The 24646-nt window shown below is 51.7% G+C and overlaps 1 protein-coding gene across 9 annotated transcripts in view; it reads left to right on the forward strand.

The window, feature by feature from the left end:
• The window catches only part of RNF144A (ring finger protein 144A), a 367507-nt gene that overhangs the window by 56867 nt on the left and 285994 nt on the right, over nt 1–24646 (forward strand). For 3 of the 9 annotated variants that reach the window (XM_086699954.1, XM_086699955.1, XM_086699956.1), the window contains exons 2-3: nt 17743–17876; nt 21214–21359. In XM_086699954.1, the coding sequence (XP_086556080.1) occupies nt 21225–21359 (135 nt within the window). In that variant the 5' untranslated portion in view covers nt 17743–17876; nt 21214–21224. Of the gene's footprint in view, nt 1–13393; nt 14442–14642; nt 16139–17742; nt 17877–18824; nt 18874–21213; nt 21360–24646 lie in introns of those variants that run through there. The other 6 variants (XR_015248833.1, XR_015248834.1, XM_086699951.1 and 3 more) reach the window with 4 other exon arrangements.

Consider the following 24646-nt stretch of genomic DNA (forward strand, 5'->3'; position numbering starts at 1 on the left):
TCATTTGGAACTTTTCTCTGAATTTGTATATACTGACAGACATTTCCCAACTTTAAGTAGGCAAGCAGGTGTGTAGAATGAATAGACATGACCCTCTTGATTGAAGGATCAGAAAAGAGACCCTTTACTTATCCTAAACTACTGTGATTATGAAGTTTAAGTTCATTCCATTAAGATCTTTGTAATTTCAAAATAGAGCTACCCATAGCATTCACAGGCAAATTAATTTAATTGTAAATATCGGGAAGTTCTCTTTGCCTCTCTCTTCTCCACCCTCAAGCCTCTCCATCCTGTTAGAAGACTGTTTTAACTAGGATCTGGGTGGCTCAGTCGGTTAAGCGTCCGACTTGGGCCCAGGTCATGATCTCACAGTTGGTGGGTTCGGGTCCCGCATGGGGCTCTGTGCTGATGGCTCAGAGCCTGCAGCCTGCTTCGGAGTCTGTGTCTCCCTCTCTCTCTGCCCCTCCCCAACTCACACACTCTCTCTCAAAAATAAATAAACATTAAAAAAATTAGAATATAGGGTATTTATCTACTGCCTCTTTTTTTTTTTATATATATGAAATTTATTGTCAAATTGGTTTCCATACAACACCCAGTGCTCATCCCAAAAGGTGCCCTCCTCAATACCCATCACCCACCCTCCCCTCCCTCCCACCCCCCATCAACCCTCAGTTTGTTCTCAGTTTTTAACAGTCTCTTATGCTTTGGCTCTCTCCCACTCTAACCTCTTTTTTTTTTTTTTTTCCTTCCCCTCCCCCATGGGTTCCTGTTAAGTTTCTCAGGATCCACATAAGAGTGAAACCATATGGTATCTGTCTTTCTCTGTATGGCTTATTTCACTTAGCATCACACTCTCCAGTTCCATCCACGTTGCTACAAAGGGCCGTATTTCGTTCTTTCTCATTGCCACGTAGTACTCCATTGTGTATATAAACCACAATTTCTTTATCCATTCATCAGTTGCTGGACATTTAGGCTGTTTCCATAATTTGGCTATTGTTGAGAGTGCTGCTCTAAACATTGGGGTACAAGTGCCCCTATGCATCAGTACTCCTGTGTCCCTTGGATAAATTCCTAGCAGTGCTATTGCTGGGTCATAGGGTAGGTCTATTTTTAATTTTTTGAGGAACCTCCACACTGCTTTCCAGAGCGGCTGCACCAATTTGCATTCCCACCAACAGTGCAAGAGGGTTCCCGTTTCTCCACATCCTCTCCAGCATCTATAGTCTCCTGATTTGTTCATTTTGGCCACTCTGACTGGCGTGTATCTACTGCCTCTTTATGCAAACAAGAAGAAATGGGAGTATGCATGAATATTACGCAACATTTGGTATATAACATGTGCCACTGCATATACTTTGCTCTTTTCACTTAATGTCTTTTGCACATCTTCCCATCGTAATGCGTAGAAGGCTTTTCTGCTCTGTCTGCGGTGGCGTGGTATCCACAGTGTGGACGTTCCACGGTTTATTTAACCAGTGTCTAACTCGCATTGTTTTTAATCTTTCGGCATTTTGAACGGGACCACCGGGACTCTCTTTAGTCAGTGGTCACGTGCGTAGAAGTGGGATATCTGGGTCAGTGGGTGAATGTAGGTAAAGGTTTGTAGATTTTGACAAAAAACTCTTTCCACGTGCTGTATCATTTTGAACTTCAGCGTGTAAGCCCACCCTTTTCCATTCTCCTGCTTTTACTGGTTTGATAGTCTTTTAAAAAATTACGTTTATGCCCTTCAGCTTTTATAACATTGTAAGAAATACGGTAATGAACGTTTTCATGCCCCTGATTTTTTTCTTCCATGGACAAATTCCTAGAAATGGGGCTTCGTGATCAAAGGGTTGAAACGCCTGGAAGGTCGTGGGTAAATCTCGCCTGTTGCCTGTTAAGGCCTGTCATCGCTTCTTGCCGTTAGTCACGTTGATGGGTTTCTCCTTGACTCGAACCAAATTATTATCATTTAGAAAACGTGCAGCTGATTTTTACAGGTGGAAAATCAACCCCATCATTTCCTACGTGTGTAAATCAGGGTGCAGAGCACTTGAGAGATGTCAAGCTCACGGAGCTGGCTAAAAGGCAGACCCGAGCCCAGAAGCCAGCGCCCGCGTTCCCAGGAAGAGACACCTGGCATGTTTTCTACACGAGTTCACACCAAAGCATGGGTGATGACATGGTTCCTTGGGCAATTTTCACATAAACTTATTGGGCCCAAACGAGTGTTTTTATTTCCCTGTAGAGCAAATCACACCTAATTGCTAGTAGTCATTGAGCCTTCCACTGTGCAGATACTCTCCATGTGGCACATTATACCAGGTGTCATGTAGAACATTCTCCCAGGTAGTTGCTATTCCACGGGCATAAAAACCCTCCCTGTTACGAAGGACGCTTCTAAGATAATAGAAGAGGTAATTCTTTCAACACGGTTACCCCGGAAAGGAGTTTTGGAGCGTCACATGGTGTGGACCTGCTTCTATGGACTTTCTCCGCCATGGCAGTGCTGTGTGAGTTCTTTGGACGCGGGAGAGAGCCAAGCAGATGAAAATTGCTGCCCTCAAGGAGAGCACATCCTGGAGTGGGGACAGAATCGAAGGAAGTTGAACAAGCCCGATAAGTGCCGGGGAGAAGAGGAAAGGCCGGAAGGATGCTGAGAAGCGTGTGTGGGGAGAGGGTGATGAGTTGGCTTATGGGGCCTGACACCGGGGGGGACCCTGGCCGTCTGCAGGCAGGGGAGATCTGCCGAGGTCACTTTGTTGTGGGCACACGGCCGGCGGGGAGCCCGGAGAAGGCACCCCAGCTCCTCCGTTCATCTTCGCACAGGTGAGCGGCCCAGGAGCGGAGACCTGGCCTCACACAGCCCTGCAGGACTTGGACCTTTGTCCTTCTGGAACACCAGGAAATCCGTCCACAGCCGTTGGCGTGTCTGAGGACTTGTGAATGAGGACAACATGGGTTGCACAGAGTCGGTTGTATTAGTTTCGGTCCCATAATTCTATACTGATGATTCTCAAGTGACCCAAGAGTTTTACGTCCGTAGGAGAACATGGTCCCTTTAGACCCATTATCGCTTCAACGACTTGGTCCTTCTTATTTATTTTTTATTTTTTTAATTTACATCCAAGTTAGTTAGCATATAGTGAAGTAATGATTTCAGGAGTAGATTCCTTAATGGCCGTTACCCATTTAGCCCATCCCCCCTCCCACAACCCCTCCAGTAACCCTCAGTTTGTTCTCCTTATTTCTGAGTCTCTTCTGTTTTGTCCCCCTCCCTGTTTTTATATTATTTTTGTTTCCCTTCCCTTATGTTCATCTGTTTTGTCTTTTAAAGTCCTCATCTGAGTGAAGTCATAGGATTTTTGTCTTTCTCTGACTGACTAATTTCACTTAGCATAATACCCTCCAGTTCCATCCACGTAGTTGCGAATGACAAGATTCCATTCTTCTTGATTGCCGAGTAGTACTCCCTTGTAAATATATACCACATCTTCTTTATCCATTCATCCATCGATGGACATTTGGGCTCTTTCCATACTTTGGCTATTGTTGGTCTTGCTGCTATAAACATGGGGGTGCATGTGTCCCTTTGAAACAGCACACCTGTATCCTGTGGATAAATGCCTAGTAGTGCAATTGCTGGGTCATAGGGTAGTTCTATTTTTAGTTTTTTGAGGAACCTCCATACTATTTTCCAGAGTGGCTGCACCAGCTGGCATTCCCACCAACAACGCGAAAGAGATCCTCTTTCTCCGCATCCTCGCCAACATCTGTTGTTGCCTGAGTTGTTAGCCATTCTGACAAGTGTAAGGTGGTATCTCATTGTGGTTTTGATTTGTATTTCCCTGATGACAGTGATGTGGAGCATTTTTTCATGTGTCGGTTGGCCATCTGGATGTCTTCTTTGGAGAAGTGTCTATTCATATCTTTTGTCCATTTCTTCACTGGATTCTTTGTTTTTTGGGTGTTGAGTTTGATAAGTTCTTTATGCATTTTGGATACTAACCCTTCATCTGATGTGTCATTTGCAAATAATCGTCTCCCATTCTGTCGGTTGCCTTTTCATTTTGCTGATTGTTTCCTTCGCTGTGCAGAAGCTTTTTATTTTGATGAGGTCCCAATAGTTCATTTTTGCTTCTGTTTCCCTTGCCTCTGGAGACGTGTTGAGTAAGAAGTTGCTGTGGCCAAGATCAAAGAGGTTTTTGTGTGCTTTCTCCTCGAGGATTTTGATGGCTTCCTGTCTTTCATTTAGGTCTTTCACGACTCGGTCCTTCTGAGGCCGCCCTGTCTGTTCTCCACAGCTGAGGGCTTCACACACAGGGGCACCGGCCCTGGTTGGGGGGGGGGGGTGGATACAGGTTCTAACCCTGGGCTGGAAGTAAATACGATTTACAGACACGTGTTATTATGGGAATTCCCAGCAGGAATGCTTCCTCCTGGAAGCCTGCTCCCAGCTTGTTGCTGGTGTTTTCCTGGGATTAATTTGAAGTTTGCGTCTGTGTTTCCCTTTCAGGAAAGGTTGCATCAGTTTATTTGATTATGTTCGAATCCCTCAGGGGTGGGCTTGGAACAAAGCTTCATGTTCAGGAAACAGTGAACGGGTTCTGCCGTCAGAGCACCGGCCTCGTTCGTCCGGGGCTTTTCTTCTCTCCTGGAATACTCTTTAATTTACAGCTGTGCTCCTACACCGTGTATCCAGGCCACCATGTCAGAGCTGATTTTGAGTAAGTCTTGTGGTTTGTTTTCATATCTAATAGAGCTCCCAGCATCCTCCAGCCGAAGGATGAAGTGTGGGGATGGGCGAGGCATGGGGAGCAGGTGGGGCGTGCACGGGTTCCCAGCACCGCCATGATCACTTGTCCCTGTCGTGAGATCACACGTCCCATTCCCTTTCGTGACTCTTCGTCTGTCCGTCTGGCGAGCTCATCTGTACTTGGGGTCTCTTCGGCCAGGCCCAGGAGAGGGGGAGATTGGAATGGCCTTGCATCAACGTGAATTCTAGAATAGCGGGTGGGGGGCTGAGCCTGGGGTGTGGATATGCAAGTCATGTTGGGAATAGTCTGACTGTGGGACGGAGCTGTAGTGGTCACACCCTTCCTGATCTCCTCGTGGTCCTGTGTGAGGACTTAGAGAGGGCCAGCCTTCCTCATGGAGACGTAGGAGACTCCGATTAAAATGAGAGATATCCTGCCTCCCCGAGTATTAGCTTTTACAGTCTTTGGCCTTGGCCTTGTGGGAAGACTGAGGGGTTGAGTGCTGGATGGATTCCTGCATTGTAGCCAGCCGAGTGGTCTTATCATTACCATCACCATCCAGATGCCTCATTTAACAACCGGAGGGGTCTCTGTGATGACAAATGCTCTTCTCAGGTGCAAGAAGCTAAAAACGTCAGAGGTGTATTTCCTCAGAGGGGAGCCTCTTCTGTTTCCTAGCAGGTGGGACACGGGACGGGCGGTCACGTCACCCCTTTGTGTGCTGATGGGGCAGATGGGGGTCTGGTGGGGTGGTGCAAGCATTGGGAACCTGCTGCGGCCGGGGAGTCTGGTGCCGGAAGGGAACGTGGGCTTCGCAAGCCTCGGGTTAGAGTCCTGGAATTACTACTCGTCACCCTGGACTTTGGGCCAATTGTTCATCTTCTTCAGCCTCACTTCTTCATGGGTTAAGGGAGGATAATTAAGCGGACTTCCTGCCTCGGTAGGGCGGATTGATGAATTGCAGAGTAGAAGTGGGGACACTGACGCTAAAGCACAGGGCAGCTAATCCTAAGAGCATCACGAGACGCCATTCAGTGTGATTCGATGGGAAAATCAGTGTCTTGAACCTCCCCTATTTTGTCAGTGCAGGGGGCAGTTCGTTTGCTTGGCTGCTCGGCGGCTGGGGAAAGGAATTCTCTCCCCCGCAGTGAAACAGGCATCGTCCCATCGATGTGAGTACTTTTTTCTACCCAGTTAGCGAGGCAGTATAGGAGAGAACAGGATAATGTATGGCAGGATTTCTCTTTGAGTAGGATTTTCAACTGTCAAATGGTAATACCCTCGTCGTGGAGCTTACTCTCTTCAGGGGGAAGAAGGCAAACAGACCAAGATGTGCACATAGTGTGTGTCAGAGAATGGCTGGGGTGGGTGAGAGGGGAAGGTGACAGGGAGTGACGGGTGCCAGCAGTTAGGGGGTGTGGATGGTTAGGGGTGCGGGCAGTTAGGGGGTACTGGGGTTAGAAAGGCCGGCGGTTAGGGGTGTAGGCGGTTAGGGGTGCGGGCGGTTAGGGGTTCGAGCGGTGAGGGTGTGGGCAGTTAGGGGTGCAGGCAGTTGGGGGTGCTTGGGGTTACAGGTGTGGACAGTTGTGGGTGCAAGTGGTTAGGGGTGCAGGCGGTTGGAGGTGCAGCGGTTAGGGGCTACTTGGGGTTAGGGGGTACCCGTGTTTTTATGTGGGTGATCAGAGGACTGAAAGCTAGTGGGGGATGTAAATGGTCTGTAGACCACTGTGCTTTGGAAAACAAAGATTAGTGACGTTATTGTCCCAGTGATGGTCCTGCTGGAGTGACATGTGTTTTTCAGGCTTGTCTCACTTGTAGTCTAAAAACAAAGTGGGGCCCTTTATAGGGCTCCTGGGTGACTCAGTTGGTTGAATTTCAGACTCTTGGTTTTGGCTCAGGTCATGATCTCAGGGTTTATGGGTTTGAGCCCCACGTCAGGCTCCCGGCTGACAGTGTGGAGCCTGCTTAGGATTCCGTCTCTCTCTCTGTCTCTTTCTCCCTCTCTCTCTCTCTGCCTCCCCTGGCCTGCTGGCAGTCTCTCTCTCTCTCTCAAAATAAATAAACTTAAAAAATGGGGCCCTTTCACGATTCTTAGACCGTTTTTACACCGAGAAGATGGTTGAGGCCCCGTGTCCCAGAACGTCGTGGGTGTTGCACAACTCAGTGTACAGCGGGTTGCAGTTTACGAGCAGTTAGAAGTGAGCTCCGACGATACCCCGAGGTGGAGTCCCTTTTGGAGACGGCACCGGAAAGTTCTGTCACGTGTGCGGCGTGCCCCAGGTCAGTGGGGGCCACTTGTGTTCGGCAGGCGTCACCTGCTGTGGCTTCCAGATCGCGAGACAAGGAGACTGAACGTGGGTGGACTCCCGGGGGGGCTGCAGAGTTTGTCCGCGGGGCCCTCCGTGCGGGCTCCTGGCCCCCGAGAGCAGAAGCGCGTGGAAGGCTCCTCTTCGCATTCCCTCTGAGAAGTGTCCTCAGAGCTAAGGCTGTGTGGGCTGCACCCTCTGGCCTGGGTCCTCCTTCTAGAACACATCCTGGGAGCCTGTGGGTCTCAGTGGCGGGAGCGCCCAGGTGCGGAAATGGCAACATGTCCTTGAGAGGCTGCATGCCTCTGTCACGAGCACCCACCATGTCACGTGTGGAGCAGGTGCGCGTGTCAAGTGGCATTTTTGAGACTCAGGCCCCTGGAGTCCTCCCGTGGTCTTGACCGGGGACCTGCTCTCAGTGGGCGGTTTCCAGCAGGACTTGCCACAGTCTTGTTCAGGAATCCTTGCTTGGCCCCCTGCGCGGAAGCCGAGATGCCAGCCTCTACAAGCAGGGTCGGCAGACTTTTCTGGAAAGGGCCAGATAGTGAGTATGTGACTTTTGCTGGCTTACGTGTCTTTGTGTGCTTGCGACTCAGTCGTTTTATAATCTTTAAAAATGTAAAAAAAAGTATTCCAAGTTTGAAGGCCATCTGAGGAAAAGGCCTGGACCTTGGCCGCACACGGAGCCTGCTGCAGGAAGGCCCGCGCCTGCCTTCTGTGCTGCTGACAGAGCACTGTGCCTGCCTCCCGGGAGACGAGCGGGTGGGCTCAGGGGTCTCGCTGATTTTCCCGCAGCCCGCGGCTCCGGAAGGCGCCACACCTGCCCTCCCCGGCCTCCTGTGGCAGCTCCTTGCCCTGTCCTGTCTGCTAGGTCAGAGGCCTGGGGCTGCCCGCCGCCCCCTCTCACACCCACACCCGACTGTGAGCCTTCCAGCAGCTTTTCTTGCAGAGTCTGTCCAGAATGTGACCGCTTGTCATCAGTCCTGTTTGTCATTGTGCCCCCCCTGCAGGACAGGCCCCGACCTCTGACCTGGATTGTTGCAGTCACTCCCCGGTAGGCTCCCCTTTACCCGCCGGCGTAAGGAGCACCCTGCACCCCTGCACAGGGTCTCTGCACCCCCTCCCCGTCCCTGGTTAATGCCCCCCCCCCCCACAGGACTCACGGTACTAACTAACATGCTGTGCATTGTACCCGCTGACCTTACGGACGCGTTCTCCGTTCCCCCGTGGACCGTAAGCTCCCGGAGGGCAGGCCGCCTGGTCTGTGCATCTGCTCAGCGGTATCATTCCCGGTGACTGGAACAGCGTTTGGGCCGGGCGCTGCGGGGTCCCCTGCGGTTGGTGATCTGGTGCAGGTCTCCGCCCTCGGTTGCAGCAGGTATGAGCCGAAGGACCCTTGCGGCTCACGTTTTCTCCACCCCAGAGACGTCGATCTGCATTTGAAAATGACGACTGTGGGGGCGCCTGGGTGGCGCAGTCGGTTAAGCGTCCGACTTCAGCCAGGTCACGATCTCACAGTCCGTGAGTTTGAGCCCCGCGTCAGGCTCTGGGCTGATGGCTCAGAGCCTGGAGCCTGTTTCTGATTCTGTGTCTCCCTCTCTCTCTGCCCCTCCCCCGTTCATGCTCTGTCTCTCTCTGTCCCAAAAAAAAATAAATAAAAGTTGAAAAAAAAAAAAAAAAATTTAAAAAAAAAAAAAAAAAAAAAAAAAAAAAGAAAATGACGACTGTGTGCGTAGCGTTAGAAAAACAAAACCCAACCAAGTAAATGTGAAGAGCGATCCCTGAACCGGGCAGCACGGCATGCAGCCAGCGGAGAGATGTCCCAGCAGCCGCACAGGGACAGGTGTTCGTGGGAAGGACGGCGGGTCAAGGAGCTACCGGGGGAAGAAAAGGAAGGCTTGTTTCAGGCCAGGTCATGTTCTTTTCAGGGGGAAAGAACAGCAGGGTTTGGATCCCGCGGATGGCCTCCCCGGGGCTGATCGGGACATTTCGGAAGGACTTTTGAAAGGTCACGTTCCTGGGAGAGGCTGAAACTGGAATCAGATCTCAGTTTGCTGAGCTGGGCGGGAATGACTCCATTTGTTAAGCGTGTACACCTTTCCCCGTCGTGCAGGGCCTGCGTGATTCCTCTGGCATGAGCCTTGGTCCTGGGCTGCGTGTGTGCCTACCAGGACCTGGGGCGGGGGCCACCGATGCCTCCTGGTGATTTGAGACCCATCAGTGGGCCCCAGTGTCTTCCTGCCAGTTCTCTGTCTCTGGAACCGCCCGCAGCTCCTGCCTCCCTCTCCCGCAGCCCCTCAGCCTCCTGCTGTGTTTTCAGGGACCCTGTGCCCTCTTACCTTCCCCGTCCAGCTTCTGGACAGAAAGCAAAGACAAAATCCAAATATTCTTGAACTTTTGAAATATTTTTGAAATATCTTGAAATATTCTTGAATATCTGTGCAGTGAGAAATGTGCTCCGGGGTGCCCGGGTGGCTCCGTCGGCTAAGCGTCTGACTTGGGCTCAGGTCATGATCTCAACGGTTTGTAGGTTCAAGCCCCGCATTGGGTTCTGTGCTGACAGCTCAGAACCTGGAGCCTGCTTCGGATTCTGCGTCTCCCTCTATCTCTGCCTCTCCCCAATTCGCTCTCTCTCTCTCTCTCTCTCAAAAATAAAAAAAAAAATTTAAAAAAAGAAAAAAGAAAGAAATGCGCTCCACGTAATTGCAAGTCACAGATTTTACTTAATTTTCTCGTTGAAGTAGATCAATTAAGTTAAAACCACAGCCTAATATTGGTAAGCAGGTGATTCCCCTCGATTTCCCTAAAGTCTCTCTGAACAGATCCCTTGTCATTTTATACCTTGTACTTGATCTTTTTCTTTCTGGATGGGATCTTCCAAGGCAGGTGCATTAGCCAGAGAAAGAGGGTTTGGGTTATCAGTGGGTGCTCTGTGCGTGGCGCCTCTGTTGCTTGTAATCCCGAGTCTAGAACAGTGCTTAGAACGTTGTGGGAACCTGTAGACGGTGGCTAAGTTACTGTGTGAATGGATTAGGGAGTGTAAATCAGGACCAGGAGGGACAGGACCTGGGGAGGTAGAGCTGCTTCGTAAAACAGGACCTGCCGTACATGCTCTAATGGACAGAACGGGGCCCCTGGGCGCGGGCACATCGTGTGCTCTGAATTGGGGGCTGTGGTAGCAGGGTTTTCTCAGGGAGGCATGTTTGTCCTCCACCGCTCTCACGTCGGGACCCATTTCTCACCTCCGGAAAGACATTCTGTTGCCATGGCAGCAGCCGGAGCAGGAGGCCTGTCACAGGAGCAGAGTTGCACCTGCTCAGGTGGGTCCGAGGAGCAGGGAGGATCCTGGAGGCCGGCCCTCCCAGCCACAGTGGAGGCGAGGCCGTCGGTCCACGGAGGATGGCGATGCACCACGAGGGTTTGCGTGGTCGGTGAGCAGCAGAGCAGAGACGATGACGTCCCCGGTTTCCTGACTCTTCCCAGAGGCCTGTTTCTACCCCCACCACATGCTCCTCCCTCCATCACGTGCCCCGAACTCACAGGATCGACAAGACCCCACACCCGGGAATTCCCCAGACTTGTCCTGGCAGCAGGAATCCCACTTGGTGCCTGGCCTGCCAATCTCACGAGCTGGCCGGAGCCGTGCCCCCCAAACCGTCCTGCCGCCGGCCAGGACTGACCTCCCTGCCACCGCGGAAACCAGCCTCCCGCAGCCCACCCGTGTCCTGTGGTTCGGGGCAGGGAGCCGGGACGGCCCACGGCTGCTCAGCCTTTGTCGTAGACGTCAGTATATCCAGGTGATCATTTTCCCGTGCCCTTATCTGAAACAAAGTAGGAGATCGTGACTATGTCACTGGCAGGTCGGCCAGAATACATTAAGGGTAGGTCATTATCAGGTTGCAGGAGGTGGTGTTGGGGCCGGTGTGTGGCCTCTTAGCAAATCCCTAAATGGCATAGAGTAAGGAAATCATCTCTAAGAGGACAAGCAATCCAAAGACCCCCTTCGGCCTTGGAATGTAATGGTTGTTTTACGTATGACTTCTAAAGTGTCACTTGTCGTAGCCAAAGTGTAATGTTTTTGCGGGCAAATTGAAGTAGAAACAATAGGTGCTTTGTGTCTCCTCTGCACTTCATTCCTGGACGGAGGTCAGAGAGGCAGGCTTGTCTGGGGCCGTCTGTGGGAAGTCAGCTGTGATGTGGAAGCCACCAAGGCATTTGCAGCTTGCGTTTTTTTTGCATATTTGATTGCATAAAATAAGGAGCATTTTATCCGCCTTAGAAACGAGACCGTGAGTTCTCTGCCGTGAATGCCCATCGTTTCCCAAGCCACGCGGCCCACCAGGGAGGCAGCTTCAGGGAGCAGGTCCGCAGAGCTGCTCAGCCTGGGGAGGAAGAGTCTCAAGGACATACCTCAAGGTCATATGTAGTCCTGGCCGCCACCGGAAATTCCTCTGGGGGCATTTTCAGCAGGATTTTTGTCACATCTGTGTGGGTTTCCTGGGGGCCTTGCTACAGGAAGTTTTCCGCCAGCGGTCTCTGCGTCAGTCGTGGCATTTTCTTCTGGCAGGGCAGGTGCACAGACTCTGGGTGACGTGATGGGGGCGGGGCGAGGCCTGCTCCATGGGAGGAAACGGCTCCCGTGACGTGGGCCTTCTTCAGAGTCCCGTCGACCTTGGGGTACTGTGCGTTTAGGAAGCTGCAAATGATGGGCCTCTTCTTCTCCCTCACCTGTGCAGGTGTGTGTCCTCGTGGGGAACGAAGCCCTCCGCGTGGCTATGGCTGTTTCTCCAGTGGATCTGTTAAGAACTGGTCCTCTGCGTGACGACAGCTCGGACAGGCCAGGGCCCTCTCTCTGGTCCGTCCCTTCTCCGTTGTTGATCGTATCTGCTCCCCTCAGGCCCCTGCAGACTCTGAAGGCAGGGAAGCCTGTTACGGGGGAAGTTTATTCCGCCCTTATAGAACCTGCATGGCGTGTGGTTGCACGTGAGTGAGCGTATGTGGTCCTGTCCGGTCCTACTCGACGTCCTTCTTGGAGCGTCACTGGGTTCGTCAGCATGTTAGAAACCACACGGAGTTTAATCGTTAAAAATAAACAAGGCTGTCCGACTAGACTGAGGACAGTATTCCTCAGACTTTTAGTGTCACGCTTGATAAGTCTATTTGGGAAAACAATGGCTTGGAATGTTTTCTTTCCAGTAGAATCTGCATTCCTGTGTCTTATTTGGGTTTAAGTGGAAAGGCAAAGTTGTTTTGTTCATAAGCATTTTATTTTAGCACAGTTTAGATTTGGATGTACAGATTTAGATTAGATTTAGGTTAGCAAGATTTGGATTTCGGTTTAGAAAAGCAACCCAGATACAGGAAGTACCAGGAGCTCGCCTGCGCCCACACCCAGCTTCCCTTATTATTGACATCTGGTAGGAGTGTGCTGCACTTGCCATGGCTCATGAACCGGTACTCACCTTGGTTTCGATGACCTTGACAGTTTAGGGGGGGAAGACCAGTCGGTATTTTGTAGATGTCTCTCGACTGGGGTTTGTCTGGTGTTTTCCTCGTGGTGATTAGGCTGGGGTTGTGGGTTGTGGGGAGAAAACCACAGAGGCACAAGTGCTGTTTCTGTCCTGTCACATCAAGGGTCCGTGCGATCGTCGTGACTCCCCGCGGCTGATGCTTGCCTTGATCACCTGGCCCAGGCGTGTGCCAGGTTTCTCCGTGTGCAGTTACTCTTTCCCCGCATCCACCCTGTCCCTTTGCGTGATGTCGCCCCGTGCGGCCACACGTAGAGTCGGGAGCTGTGCCCCAACTCCTGGGGGCGGGGAGCAGCTATGGAATATGCCTTTTCTCCACCATTTATTTATCAGTTCCATCATTTACGTATATCATTGTGAGCTTATGGACACATTTCATTTACTTACTGATTCCATCATTTATGTATATCGGTGTGAGCTTATGGACACTTATTTTATATTTTTGATTATGGTCCCTATGACTTTGTCCCTCAGACTGTCCCGGCTTCAGCCATTGGGAGCCCATTGTGTTGCCGTGACACATCCCCAGCAGTGTGGCTGTTTATTTCGAGTACTTCCTTGCTTTGTGGCACTACCAAGTGTTCCAGGATCATCCGGAACGTTTCCTGTGCAAGCCCTTCAAGCCGCCCTTGAGCCCTCATTCCTTTGTCGCAGCGTGGCCTCAGAAAGCAGGCTCTGGGCACTTGGTGTGCTTTGTGGCGAGCCGGGGCACCCTCGCCTGTGTGCGCCAGCCGGCAGGCAGAGCAGGGGAACGGCCGTGCGTGTGTTGTCCCTCAAAGATGCGTGTGTCGTCCCTCAAAGAGGCGTGTGTCTGTAAGCCGTGCCGAGTGTAGTGGGCTGCACCTATATTGAGCTAATTGTTGAGTTTGTGCCGATGTCTCCAGCTCTAAGCCAGGACCTCGTGCATCATTCCAGCCACCTCCCCTCGCTTGTCTGGGACCTTCCACTCTGACAGCGAGAAGCCTGACTCCCACCTTCCACAGTCCGCTTGCTTGTTTGTTCTAGTACACGGATGCATAGTAGTTTCAGAATTGTTAACCCACACTCGAGCGGAGACAGCTTTGTCTGCTAGGGTCCGGGGCTTATGGACAGTTCCATAAGTTTGCCTGCGGTCTTACAGGTTCCACTCATTTCCAGACTTACTCAGGTCAGGGCTTTTCCCCACCCCTGCGGTGAGGTCATTTGGTACCCTTGTAGTAGAGTTCGAGTTTCTCCTCCCAGCCTGCATTCTGTGCCAGGATGCCCTTCTTCCTAGAGTATTGTTTTAAAAACGTGCATGCATCCAGGTTCACTCCCTGTGCTGTGAAGTTTTGTTTCATGGGTTTTGATAAATGCATAGCGGCACGCATCTGTCCTTACAGTATTCTACAAAAGTACTTTCCATGCCCTCACACACCCCCTGCGCCTCACCTGCTCAGCCCTCTTCTCCCTCCTCCCTCCCCATCTCCTGGTAACTGCTCATCTGTCTACTGATTCTACAGTCTGCCAATTCCAGAATGTTCTATGATTAGAACCATACAGTATGTAGCCTTAAAAAACAAACAAACAAAAAAACCCTTTTGTTTCTTAGAGGTTTAGGTTCATAGCAAAATTGAGGGCCAAGTACAGAGTTCCCGTATCCTCCCCGTCCCCACACAGGCACAGCCTCCTTCACTATTGACATCATGCACCGGAGGGGCACCTGTTACATGGATGAACCTGCAGTGACACATCATAATCACCCAAAGTTCATGGTTTACTGTGTCAGCTCAGGCTGCCGGAACAAAACACCACAGACCGGGTGGCTTAAACAACAGGACTTTATTTCTCATGGTTCTGGAGGTGGGAAGTCTGAGATCAGGTGCCAGCATGCTCAGGTTCTGGTGAGAGTCCTCTTTCCGGCTTAAGACACCTGCCTTCTCACTGGGTCCTCATAGTGGATGAGAGACGGTGGGGGAGGGAGAGGGAGGTACCCACATTGTCCTCTCTTATAAGGCCACGGTCCTACTGGATCAAAGCCCACTCTTTTTTTTTCTTAAGTTTATTTATTTTGAGAGAGAGAGAGAGAGCATGAGCAGGGGAAGGGAAGAGAGAGAGAGAGAGAGAGAGAGAGAGAGAATCCCAAGGAGGCTCCACACTGTCAGCACAGCGCCCCACACGGGGCTTGATCTCAGGAATCGTGAGATCACAACCTGAGCCGAAACCAAGAGTCGGACGCTGAACCGACTGAGCCACCCAGAAAGCCCCAGTCTTTATGACCTCATGTAACCTTCATTACCTCCTAAAGGCAAACGGTCACATTAAAGGTTAGGGCTACCCCTGAGGGATTTGGGGAGCAGGAACACAGTTCAGAGCACCCATCTTAGGGCTCCCTCTTGCTGTTTATACTTCCTGTGAGTTTTGACAAATGTAGAATGACGCATATTCACCATTGCAATTCCGTTCTGAATAGCTTCACTGTCCTAAAAAATGTTCTATGGCTTTGCCTGTTCATTCTGTTTACCCCTTCTCCACTCCCCTCATGGGCAATCACTGATCTCTTTTACAGTCTCCATAATTTTACGTTTTCCAGAATGTCACGTCGTTCGAGGCACACGGTATGTAGCCTTTTCGGATCTGCTTCTTAGGAACGTGCACTTACGGTTCCCCCACATCTTTTCGTGGCTTCATAGCTCCCATTTTTTCAGCTCCGAATAATAGTTTATTGTCTGGATGTGCCCACTTAAATAAACTGGCATATTTCATTCACCGAGGCCCCATTCTCCCGTGATCCAGAAGGAGACACAAAGGAGGTCTAGCAGGGCGGTCACATGCCTGTGCGTCAGCACCTTGCAGACTGCGAGTCAGTGGGTGTGTGTGCTTGACCAGGTCACACTATCTCTGTGCCTTGGTTTCCTCGTTTGTAAAATTGGAATAACCCCAGACTGTTAAAGTCCCAAAGGCACCGTGTGGAGAAATGAAATGATGCATGGAAGTGATGACCATGATGCCTGATGCACGTTAAGCAACCAAGATGTGTCTATACGTACATACATGTCTACATGTACATATGTATGCGCATATAGAATATGAGCGTGTGCCTGTGACTAGCACTGTTAAGGAGAGAGAATGACACTTAGCCTTGGATAATATATTAGCAAGTTGGAGAGAGAAGCTAATACATATGGCAGACTTGGAAAGCCACACTCCCCCAGAGAATGTCCTAAAAAGAAGAAATGAAGATCAACATACCGAGTCTCGCCAGTGCCTGGCAGACACAGTGCTCGGTTGCGATGTTTGGAGGGATGATGTGTCTGTCGGGCTTAAGCCCACATGGGTTTTGGAGCCCGCGACCTGGGTGGGGGGTGCCGGAGGCAGAATGGCATAGACCAGTGGCTCTCAACCCTCCCTGTAGAGGAGAATCCCCGGAAAGGCCCGTGGAGATGCACATTGCTCTGTCTGCCCCTCCTCCCCGCCCTCCCCCAGAGTTTCTGATTTTGAAGGTCTGGGTTACCAGCAAGTCCTCCGGCGGTGCCGATGCTGGTGTTGTGGGGAACGCGTGTTCAGGGCCGATGACCACGTGCAGCAGAGACTCAGACAGGTCAGCAGCTGATGGGTTCAGAGGACCGAGGGGGACCTCACAACGCCAGGGGCTGATGGTGGGCATGAAGGGCTGGGAGGGTTCAGACCCCTGGTGAAGAAGGGGGAATGCAGGGGGGAGGCAGGATGCGGGGGGAGACAGCGCTTCGGCCAGCGGGGGCTTGTGGGTGGTCTTCGGGAGAGGGAAGGGTGGGCAGTGACCGGCTGACAGTCAGTTACCCCTCCTTCCTTTGCTCTCCTGGAAGGGGTGAAGGCGGGGAGCGTAGGGACTCGCACAAGTGCGCAGCCCCCAGCCCAGCGGGGGGACGTCTCTGGACGGCAACCAGAGCTCATGTTCACATGCGACTGCCTTCCTTTTCGGCCCTTTCTGCTCCTGTGTCCACACCTCCTGCGCCACAGTGCCTGCTCTGTGCGACCCCCACAGCGCTTAACAAGTAACTTGCCTGATAAACATTCTGAATTACTTACATTGAGCAATGCTTGTCATTGACCAGATGTGCTTAAAATAGTTGGCTTCATAGGACTTGACCTTCACATTAGGAAAACAAAGATTGTTTTTCTTTTCTTTTATTGTGCATTGTGATTTTCTTAGCAAATTCCTATTTCAAGTTTGCAGCTGTTCAGTGTTTGTAAAATCATATTCAGCCCATCCTGTGTGTCGGGAAGGTCCATGACGGGCTTCAAAAATATCTTTTGTTATGCCCCGTTGTCCCCCGTTTGAATCCTGATTTGGGGCATCTCAGAGAGTATCCAGTCTAGAGGAGAAAGAACACCGACTGACGAGGGACCAGGAAATTGGCATCTGACCCGCTTTAAGAGTAGCGCCCAGGGAGGGAAATGAGGGGCCGGGCTGCTGGGCGTGCAGGGCAGTGGGAAGCCACTGTGTCCAGAAGTCAAGTGGAAATCATGGTCTAGGAGGAAAGGAAGTGAGAGGTCAAGCCTGCAGTTTGTGCTAAGGATCACATCTTTGGAGAGGCCGTAAACAGGAAACAGAGCCAAGCCCAGCAGCCAGGAAGAGCGGGGAGAGTCTGGGAGCGACCAGGCCAGGAGGTGACCAGTGGTCCAGGGTGAAGGTGGTACACAGTGGGTGGGGCAGGCGAGCGTTCATGTGACCCCTGGTCTGCCCAGGACTCGGGGTGGGGGCTGCGAGGACCCTGTGTTGAAGGGTTAGATGTCAGCTGTCGTGTGGCGCATTCTGGGGTGCCGTCTGATCGGGGGCCACACTGAACAGCGGACAGTAAAGCAGGGGCCTTTGGCTTTCGTGTGCTGCTTCTGAAGGTTACCGCCGTCCCTGGCACTTCCTGAAAGACTAAGTTGATCATACAGTTTCTATGCTCGCGCCTTGTCTGTCCCTTTAGTCCATATGGGTTAATGCCCAGGGCTTTAAACCTGACACAGGACAGTGACTCCCACTTCCCGGACAGGTAAAGTGTCCCAGGAGTCCTAAATCTATTTCTTCTCACCCTTCCCAGCAAGTGGATGCGGGAGGGTACGGTGTGTAATTTTATGCAGTGAAAACAACTACAGTTTCCTAGTCTGTCCAAAGTCAGTGACCCAAGCGGCAGAACCCTTCTCCCTTCCAACGTGGGACCTCTTTACCCTCAGACCACTGCTACAGAGCCCTCCAGAATCCGAGACTGGGCCTTTGCAACAGAGCTCCCAGCCACCTACCCCCAGCTGTCCGGGAGGGACGCACCAGTCAGCAGCCGCCACCCACAGCTGCGACGCCTCTGGTACAGGTTTGTGATCCCTTTTAGGGCTAGCGGACCTCCATAGTCAAAATGGAATCGTCGCTCTGTACAGTGAGCTTTAAGCAATGTTACTTGAAAAAAAAAATCATTGAGGAATAAAACAAAAGAAGATGTGGAGGGATAGAGAGAGAAAAAACATCTTGGTTCACGAGCCCAGGATTCAGAAAAGGCTCGTGGACATTTAAAATAATAATGATGATGAGGTATGGGGAGGGGGACGGGTTCGGAGCTGACGACCAAGAAAGAATTCTTGAAGATGTGTTTGGTGCAAAAAAGGTGATTTTAGTAAAGCACAGGAACAGGACCCGTGGGCAGGAAGAGCGGCACTGGGGTTGTGAGGCGTGATGGGTTATACACTATGGAGTCAGGGGAGGTACAGTCAGGAAGACATTTCTTAAGGGATTTCCATATGCTAAAGTAGACTCCCGGGATAGCAGAGGCCTAGCTATGGTCAGGCTAAGGTGGTTTTTGCCTCTAGCAAAGCATTAGCATTAAGACACGGGGGAGTTTCTGGACTTTAGGTTATTGGTAAGATTGCCCCTTTTTTGTAGTTGTACTAAGATGTTTGTGAACTGATGTGAACTCTTATCAGTTTAACCGTTTGTTTTCTGTCCTTTCCTTTGCTCTTGGGCACCCAGAAGTGCCTGAAGAATGTCACACATATCCCACGGGGTGTGGGGGGGTTATGTGTGCCCCGAGATAGCTCACTGACCCCAAGCCACCTAAGTGTTGGCCCGTTGGCTTGTAGGTCAAATTATGAGACTCCGACCAATCCAAAAGTTCCTTGCGTTTGTGTCAAAGAGTTCTTTTCAAACGACAGAAAATACACTTACTTTAGACTAAGTTGCTCCCAGTGATTAGCTTTCCGGGGAGGGGTCCTGGGTGCCGTCCCTTTCCTGCCCTGACTGCTGATCTCTCCTCTTTGTCTCTGTGCAGATTCCTGTCGGCCTCCAGTAACTACCCTCCTTTGCTTGGGCTCTTAAAGGTTAGGGTCTCCCCCTGCTTCTCCGTTATTTTTCATCACTTGTGTTCCTTTGTTCTTTGTGTCTAATCCGTCTGAGTTCAAGATTCTGCAGTTACCTTCTCCCCCGCCCTGGACACCCAGTGTAGGATCCACAGCGATGACTGGTGAAACTTGAGAAGGGAATATGAGTAGATTGTAGAAAGCAATCGTGACAACTCCTCGTCCCTGGGAGTAGCTGGCTAAATGAGACTTTGCAGGGGAAGAGGAGCGGGGGTCTCTACTGAGCATTTCCTACATGTGCCAGGTCCTGCACATGACCTCTCTCGACCTCACAGAGACCCCGGGAGATGGCGCTTCTCCACCCCCTCACCCACGGAAGCACACCGTGGCTGACAACGGTCAGGCAACCGCACTGTAATTGTTCTGGACACTCAGTTTGCCCTCAGAGCACAGAGTTTCCTGTTGCTTCTGCTGTGGTCCTGCCACGCTCGGTCCGCCTGGTGAAACCTGTTCCCTCCTGCTTTGATAGCCACTCCCTGTTCCCCATGTGAAATGTAGCCTCCCTTCCATACTCAAGCTTCGTCTTCCTCATGAAGCTCTTCCAGTTTGCTGAGGAGTCTTCTACCCAGACTTACTCTCATCTTTACCAAGTGCCTTGAGCACCGATTTCACACATAAACCATATACTGCCTTATAGTATCGGTTAGCTTGCTCTTTGGCCAAGCGGGTTCCTGAACCGAATCTGAAGACGCCCCAAGGCGGGGAATTGTGTCTCCTGCATCTTTGAATCTTTCCAAGATGCTAGAATCATTTTGTGTATGTTCCGGTCGTTGGTTGGTGTTCTGATTTATTTTTGTTGTTCCTTCATGGGTTAGGTCTTTGTCATTCTATATCCATCCCTCTGCTGTAAGTGTGAGGCAGGACAAGACAGATCCTCCCTTCGCGGCTTCACAAACTAGCAGGGAACGCAGGTGTCTCTTGCTGTCTGCATCATTTAGTCCCTCAGTTCAAAGGTGAGGTTGGGCAGAGAAGGATGCCAGGTTGTCTAAATCAGTTTGGATCCTGAAAGCTGGATAGCAGGAGCTCTCTCTCAGAGTTCAGATGGCTGGGGACTGCGCCTGAAATTTTAACTGAATCGTACTTGGTTCTGAGTTTGGGGAGCACGGGCATGCTTACCTACTGCGGGTGCACACTGACTGCCGGGCTTAGATCGGGTGCCAGGGGTTCAGACTGAGAAGATGTAGCCCGAGATACAAGGATCTGTTCATTCACTCAACAGGCAGTTGTTGAGAGGTCTCTGTGGGTCAGGCGATGAGCCAGAGGCTAGAGGCACGCGCCTTCCCTGTCTTCCCCAAGCAGCAAGCAGTGGGAATCAGTGTGATAAATACAAAGAGAAAACACATGCTATCAGGAAGCAGACTGTGGGCAGGTTGGAAAGTGACCAGAGAACATCCCCGGAGGATGGGGAAGTTCCTGGGGTGCCTGGGGTTCACACCAGGCACCATTGGATGCACTTGAGCCGTGTAAATGAACAAGTCTGCCAAAGGCCCTTGCCTCCCCGAAGCTTACGTTTGAGAAAATCTGCCAGTGCTGAAGGAGGCAGTGGTGTTGGGGCTATTTGGGGGGGGGGGGGGGGGGCGGGTAACACCTGGGTGTTGTGGTGTGGAAAGGTGGATTCCATTTGGAGGGGCCACACCCACCACTTTCTTTCTTTAATTTATTATTTATTTTTTTAATGTTTGTTTTTGAGAGAGAGAGAGAGAGAGGAAGGGAGGGGCAGAGAGAGAGGGAGACATAGAATCCGAAGCAGGCTCTAGGCGCTGAGCTGTCAGCACACAGCCCGTTGCGGGGCTTGAACTCGTGAACACGAGATCTTGACCTGAGCCAAGGTCGGACACCCAACCCACTGAGCCACCCAGGCGCCCCTCCACCGCCTTCCCTGAGATGTTCCTGCAACAGAAACCCTAGAACAGTCCCGTCTGATCAGACTATTTTAATGGAAGCTTCTTCTCCACGCTTGCTGAGGATTTGCCCTCCTAGACGAGGTGCTCGGTTGGTGGGGGTGGGGGCGTGTCTTAGTGCCCATCAGAAGGATGGAGGGAAGGCGGCAAGGGGGTTTGCCATTTGGAGGGTAGACACGATCGTTACCCTCTGCGCGGGGGAGGGGTCACCCACAGACCCAAGGGACCCAGGGACCCCTGGTTAAAGCTCCGAGGACCCAAATGAGCTAAATCCCTGGGCCCATCGACCGCCCCTTGGCCACTCCCTGGGGCCCCATGTGGAGCCGAGAGAGGTGACTCCTGCCTCGGTTCTGCTGGAGGCCACGTGGGGGTCTGACGCCCTGTGCTTCTCTCGTTTCAGACTGTTCTGCCATGACCACAGCGCGGTACCGGCCCACGTGGGACCTGGCCCTCGATCCGCTGGTGTCGTGCAAGCTGTGTCTCGGGGAGTACCCGGTGGAGCAGATGACCACCATCGCCCAGTGCCAGTGCATATTCTGTACTCTGGTTGGTCCTTCCGGAGAAAGCCACTATTGGAAGGAATTTCGGGAGGAGGCCTCCGCTTTCGGTTTTAGCGGCCCCCGGCAAATCTCTGACCCCACCCTTGCCAGCGACCGAGTCTGTCACGCGGTTGCTGAAGGAATCCTCCTTCAAATCAGTTGGGCACCCGGGTAGATGGCCGTCACAGGTGCTCGTGATCCAAAAGTGATCAAACAGAATTTTAGAAGCTAGTGATGATGCAATTTAGAAGACCTGATCACGGCACGTGCTCGCCTTTCCAGAAGGGAAAAGCTTCACCTTACCTCATTTTTTAGTTTTTTTTTTTTAAGTTTATTTATTTATTTTGAGAGAGAGAGCGCGCGAGCAGGAGTGCAGGAGGGGCAGAGCGAGAGGGAGAGGGAGGGTCCATACTGCCAACTCAGAGCCCGATGCGGGGCTCGAACTCACTAACTGCGAGATCAGGACCTGAGCGGAAATCAAGAGTCAGATGCTTAATTGACCGAGCCCCCCAGGCGCCCCTACTGTTCCTCATTTTAAATTGAATTGTACAGTTCTGTGCTTGAGGTTACAAGAGTGCTGACCTAGTGATCGTGCACAGGTTGAATATTCAGCTATTTGCGTCACCTTTCGCTGGTGTGGTGTTAGAGGGGATGTTGACATCACGTTTAAATTTCTGCAGATTGTCTCCAGCACTATTTGGGGGCCAGATGATCTGCTGGTAGTGATTATAGGGACCTCTCTTTCCATCAGGCCTAACTCAGACCCAGCATCTGACCCTTCGGAAAGGGAAAATGAGGGTGTAGGGGTTTATTTTCAGATCATCTTAATTGAATTCTACTTGATGGTTCTTCCCATTCAAGGGGGGGGGGGGGTGAAAGTCCAGAAAAGAAAAAAAGAACTGTTTTCTTCCAACTATAAGAAACCAAAGAAGTTGCTTCTGAATTTAACCGCGTTATAAATGGACCATCTGGGTGGCCTGCCTGTGTATGTTTCAGATGTCTAGGTTAGTACCGGGCACTAGCTGGCTGTCCCTGGCCTTCTGCAGGAGATGCGTTCTTCCTTCCTGGCCACGCTTCACAGGCCTTATTTCGCTTGTCTCCTGATGTCCCTGGGGCACCGGCACCTTCAATGTTACCATCTCCGTTTCACAGAGGGGGAGATGAGCTCGGCCAACATTTATGTCTCCATCTTCTGACTTGGGCTGGAACCAGCCGCTGGCTTTCCGAGGGGCTGGAACCCCGGATTTACTCAGGACTCATCATCAGTAATCACTAAAGGGTCGCTGGCCTAAACTGCAGTGAGTCTGCGTTGGTGTTGACGTGCGAGTAGTGTGTATCGTTAAAGCCTCAGGAAAGTCACTTCAACCAGGAGGACAGGAAATTGCTTTTGACCTTTTCCTGAAATGGCGAAGGATGGGAGGGAGGGGGACGCGGGAGGGGCGGACTGACAGACCTCCAGCCGCTTACTGCAGCGTGTTGGACTCCTTTTCATTTCTAGGGGAAACGCCAGGATGGGGGAGAAGGTCTGGGTGGATTAGAGAATCCGCTTTGTGCACATCGCCTCCCTCTTGGCGGAAGCGAAGTCTTCCTCTGTCTCCACCAGTGGAGTCCAGTCCCCTCTGCCCGGCGCCTCTGGGCGACTTTGCTGTGTCTCCGTCACCTGCTCCTTCCCTGGCCTTTCACCCGCTTTCGCTGCTGCTGTTTGGGGTTTCTGTTCGTAGAGAATTGTAGGAAAAACAAGCAACTCTAATTCACATCAAATGCTTAATGTAAGCCAGGGGACTTTGAAAGGGGGAAGATAGCTCTGTTCCCTCAAAGACGGGGTACCTGCAGCTCTCGGAGATGGCGTGACAGCGGAGATTTTTTTTTCACCCCCAGGTATTAAAAATTAAAATGTTGAGAGCAGTTCTGCTGGTTTCTGCAGCGTGAATAGGGGAAGCAGGTGCGTGTTGACCGACCGAGAGTGGGGCAGGTGCCCACTCTTCCCGGTGTGGGGCCTCACGTCACCCCAACCCACCGCCACGGCCACAGCCAGAGAGTTGTGATGTCCCGGGGGACAGACGTGGGGACGTGGGAAAGAGCGAAGAGAGAAAATTGCGTGAGACCAGAGGACGCCCTCTTAATAAATAATCACGGAAGAGTTACACTTAAGTTCTGAGGTACATTGATCTTGAGGAGGAAAGGGTTCATGGGGAAACTGACTCTACAGTCCGGCGTCTCTGCCTTGAAATGCAGGCTCTGTTTCTGACCTCGTAGGCCTCTTCGCCACATCCGTATATGCTGTTCCCCGGGAGTTAATGGTGGAGCCCATCCCGGAGCGGTATGAGACTCGTGGTCTGTGTAGTCGATGCTCTTCCTACAGTGGCCAAACGATGGCAAACGGTGGCACACAGAAAAGTTGGCCTGACTGGAAGAAGGTCAAAAGCAATTTCCTGTCCTCCTGTCCCACTACTCTGGACCCCACGCTTTCTGCCTCCTGTGTGGCCGTGGCCGGGCGTGGGAGGTGGATAACCCAAGGCTGCCCTCAGAGCACCCACTTTCCAGGCAGGTAGCACATTGCTCGTCTCCCCCCACGTCTACACTGCCGATTTCCGGTCGGGAGCCCCTCCAGGCCCCGCCGGCTATGTCACTGTTACGCTTTAGAAAGCAGTGGAAACCCCAGCAAAACCCTCCCCGTCTGGCCCCATCACACCATGACACCCCCACTTTTGCATGCCTGCCGTGATGGCTCTGTCCACACTCACGTGTCCTTCAATAGCTAGTTCAAGTGACCCGCTCTGTAGTTGAGACTCTTCTTGAGTGGAAATGCCACCATGCAGTTGGGTCCCTCCCTTTTACCCAGCCTCAAAGCTCCATTCCTGACTCTCTCTGTCCACTTCCTCTATTCCTACGCTCAATGGTTCCAAACTGTCGGAAGCTTCCAGCTCCTGTTATTTTCTGGTTCCTTTCGTCCAACTGTGTTGTCACGATGTCTGCTTACCTATACCCTCCACTAGAGGAGCAGGGATTTGGTTTTGTGTCATTGTCCACATAGTGGAGCTCACACAAAATGTTTGTTGCTGGAACGGCAGGCAGCTTGAGTTCTAAAATGGCTCAGGTGTTTCTCTGACTGTTCTCTTCTTCGCTGTCACAACTACTCTTGCTCGGATCCTGCCTCTCCTTCTCTGAGACGAGTCTGAGAAATGTTAGTGTCTTCAGAGTTAGAGGAAGCTACCTCTGGCTCGCCCCAGGGTAGGAGTGAATCCTGGGAAGTAGTTTTCAAAGGGTCCTGCAGTTCAGGGTCTCTATTCAAAC

Source organism: Puma concolor, chromosome A3 (assembly GCF_028749965.1).
Source record: "Puma concolor isolate L17-30 chromosome A3, mPumCon1.1.hap2, whole genome shotgun sequence".
In the NCBI taxonomy this organism is placed as follows: Eukaryota; Metazoa; Chordata; class Mammalia; order Carnivora; family Felidae; genus Puma; species Puma concolor.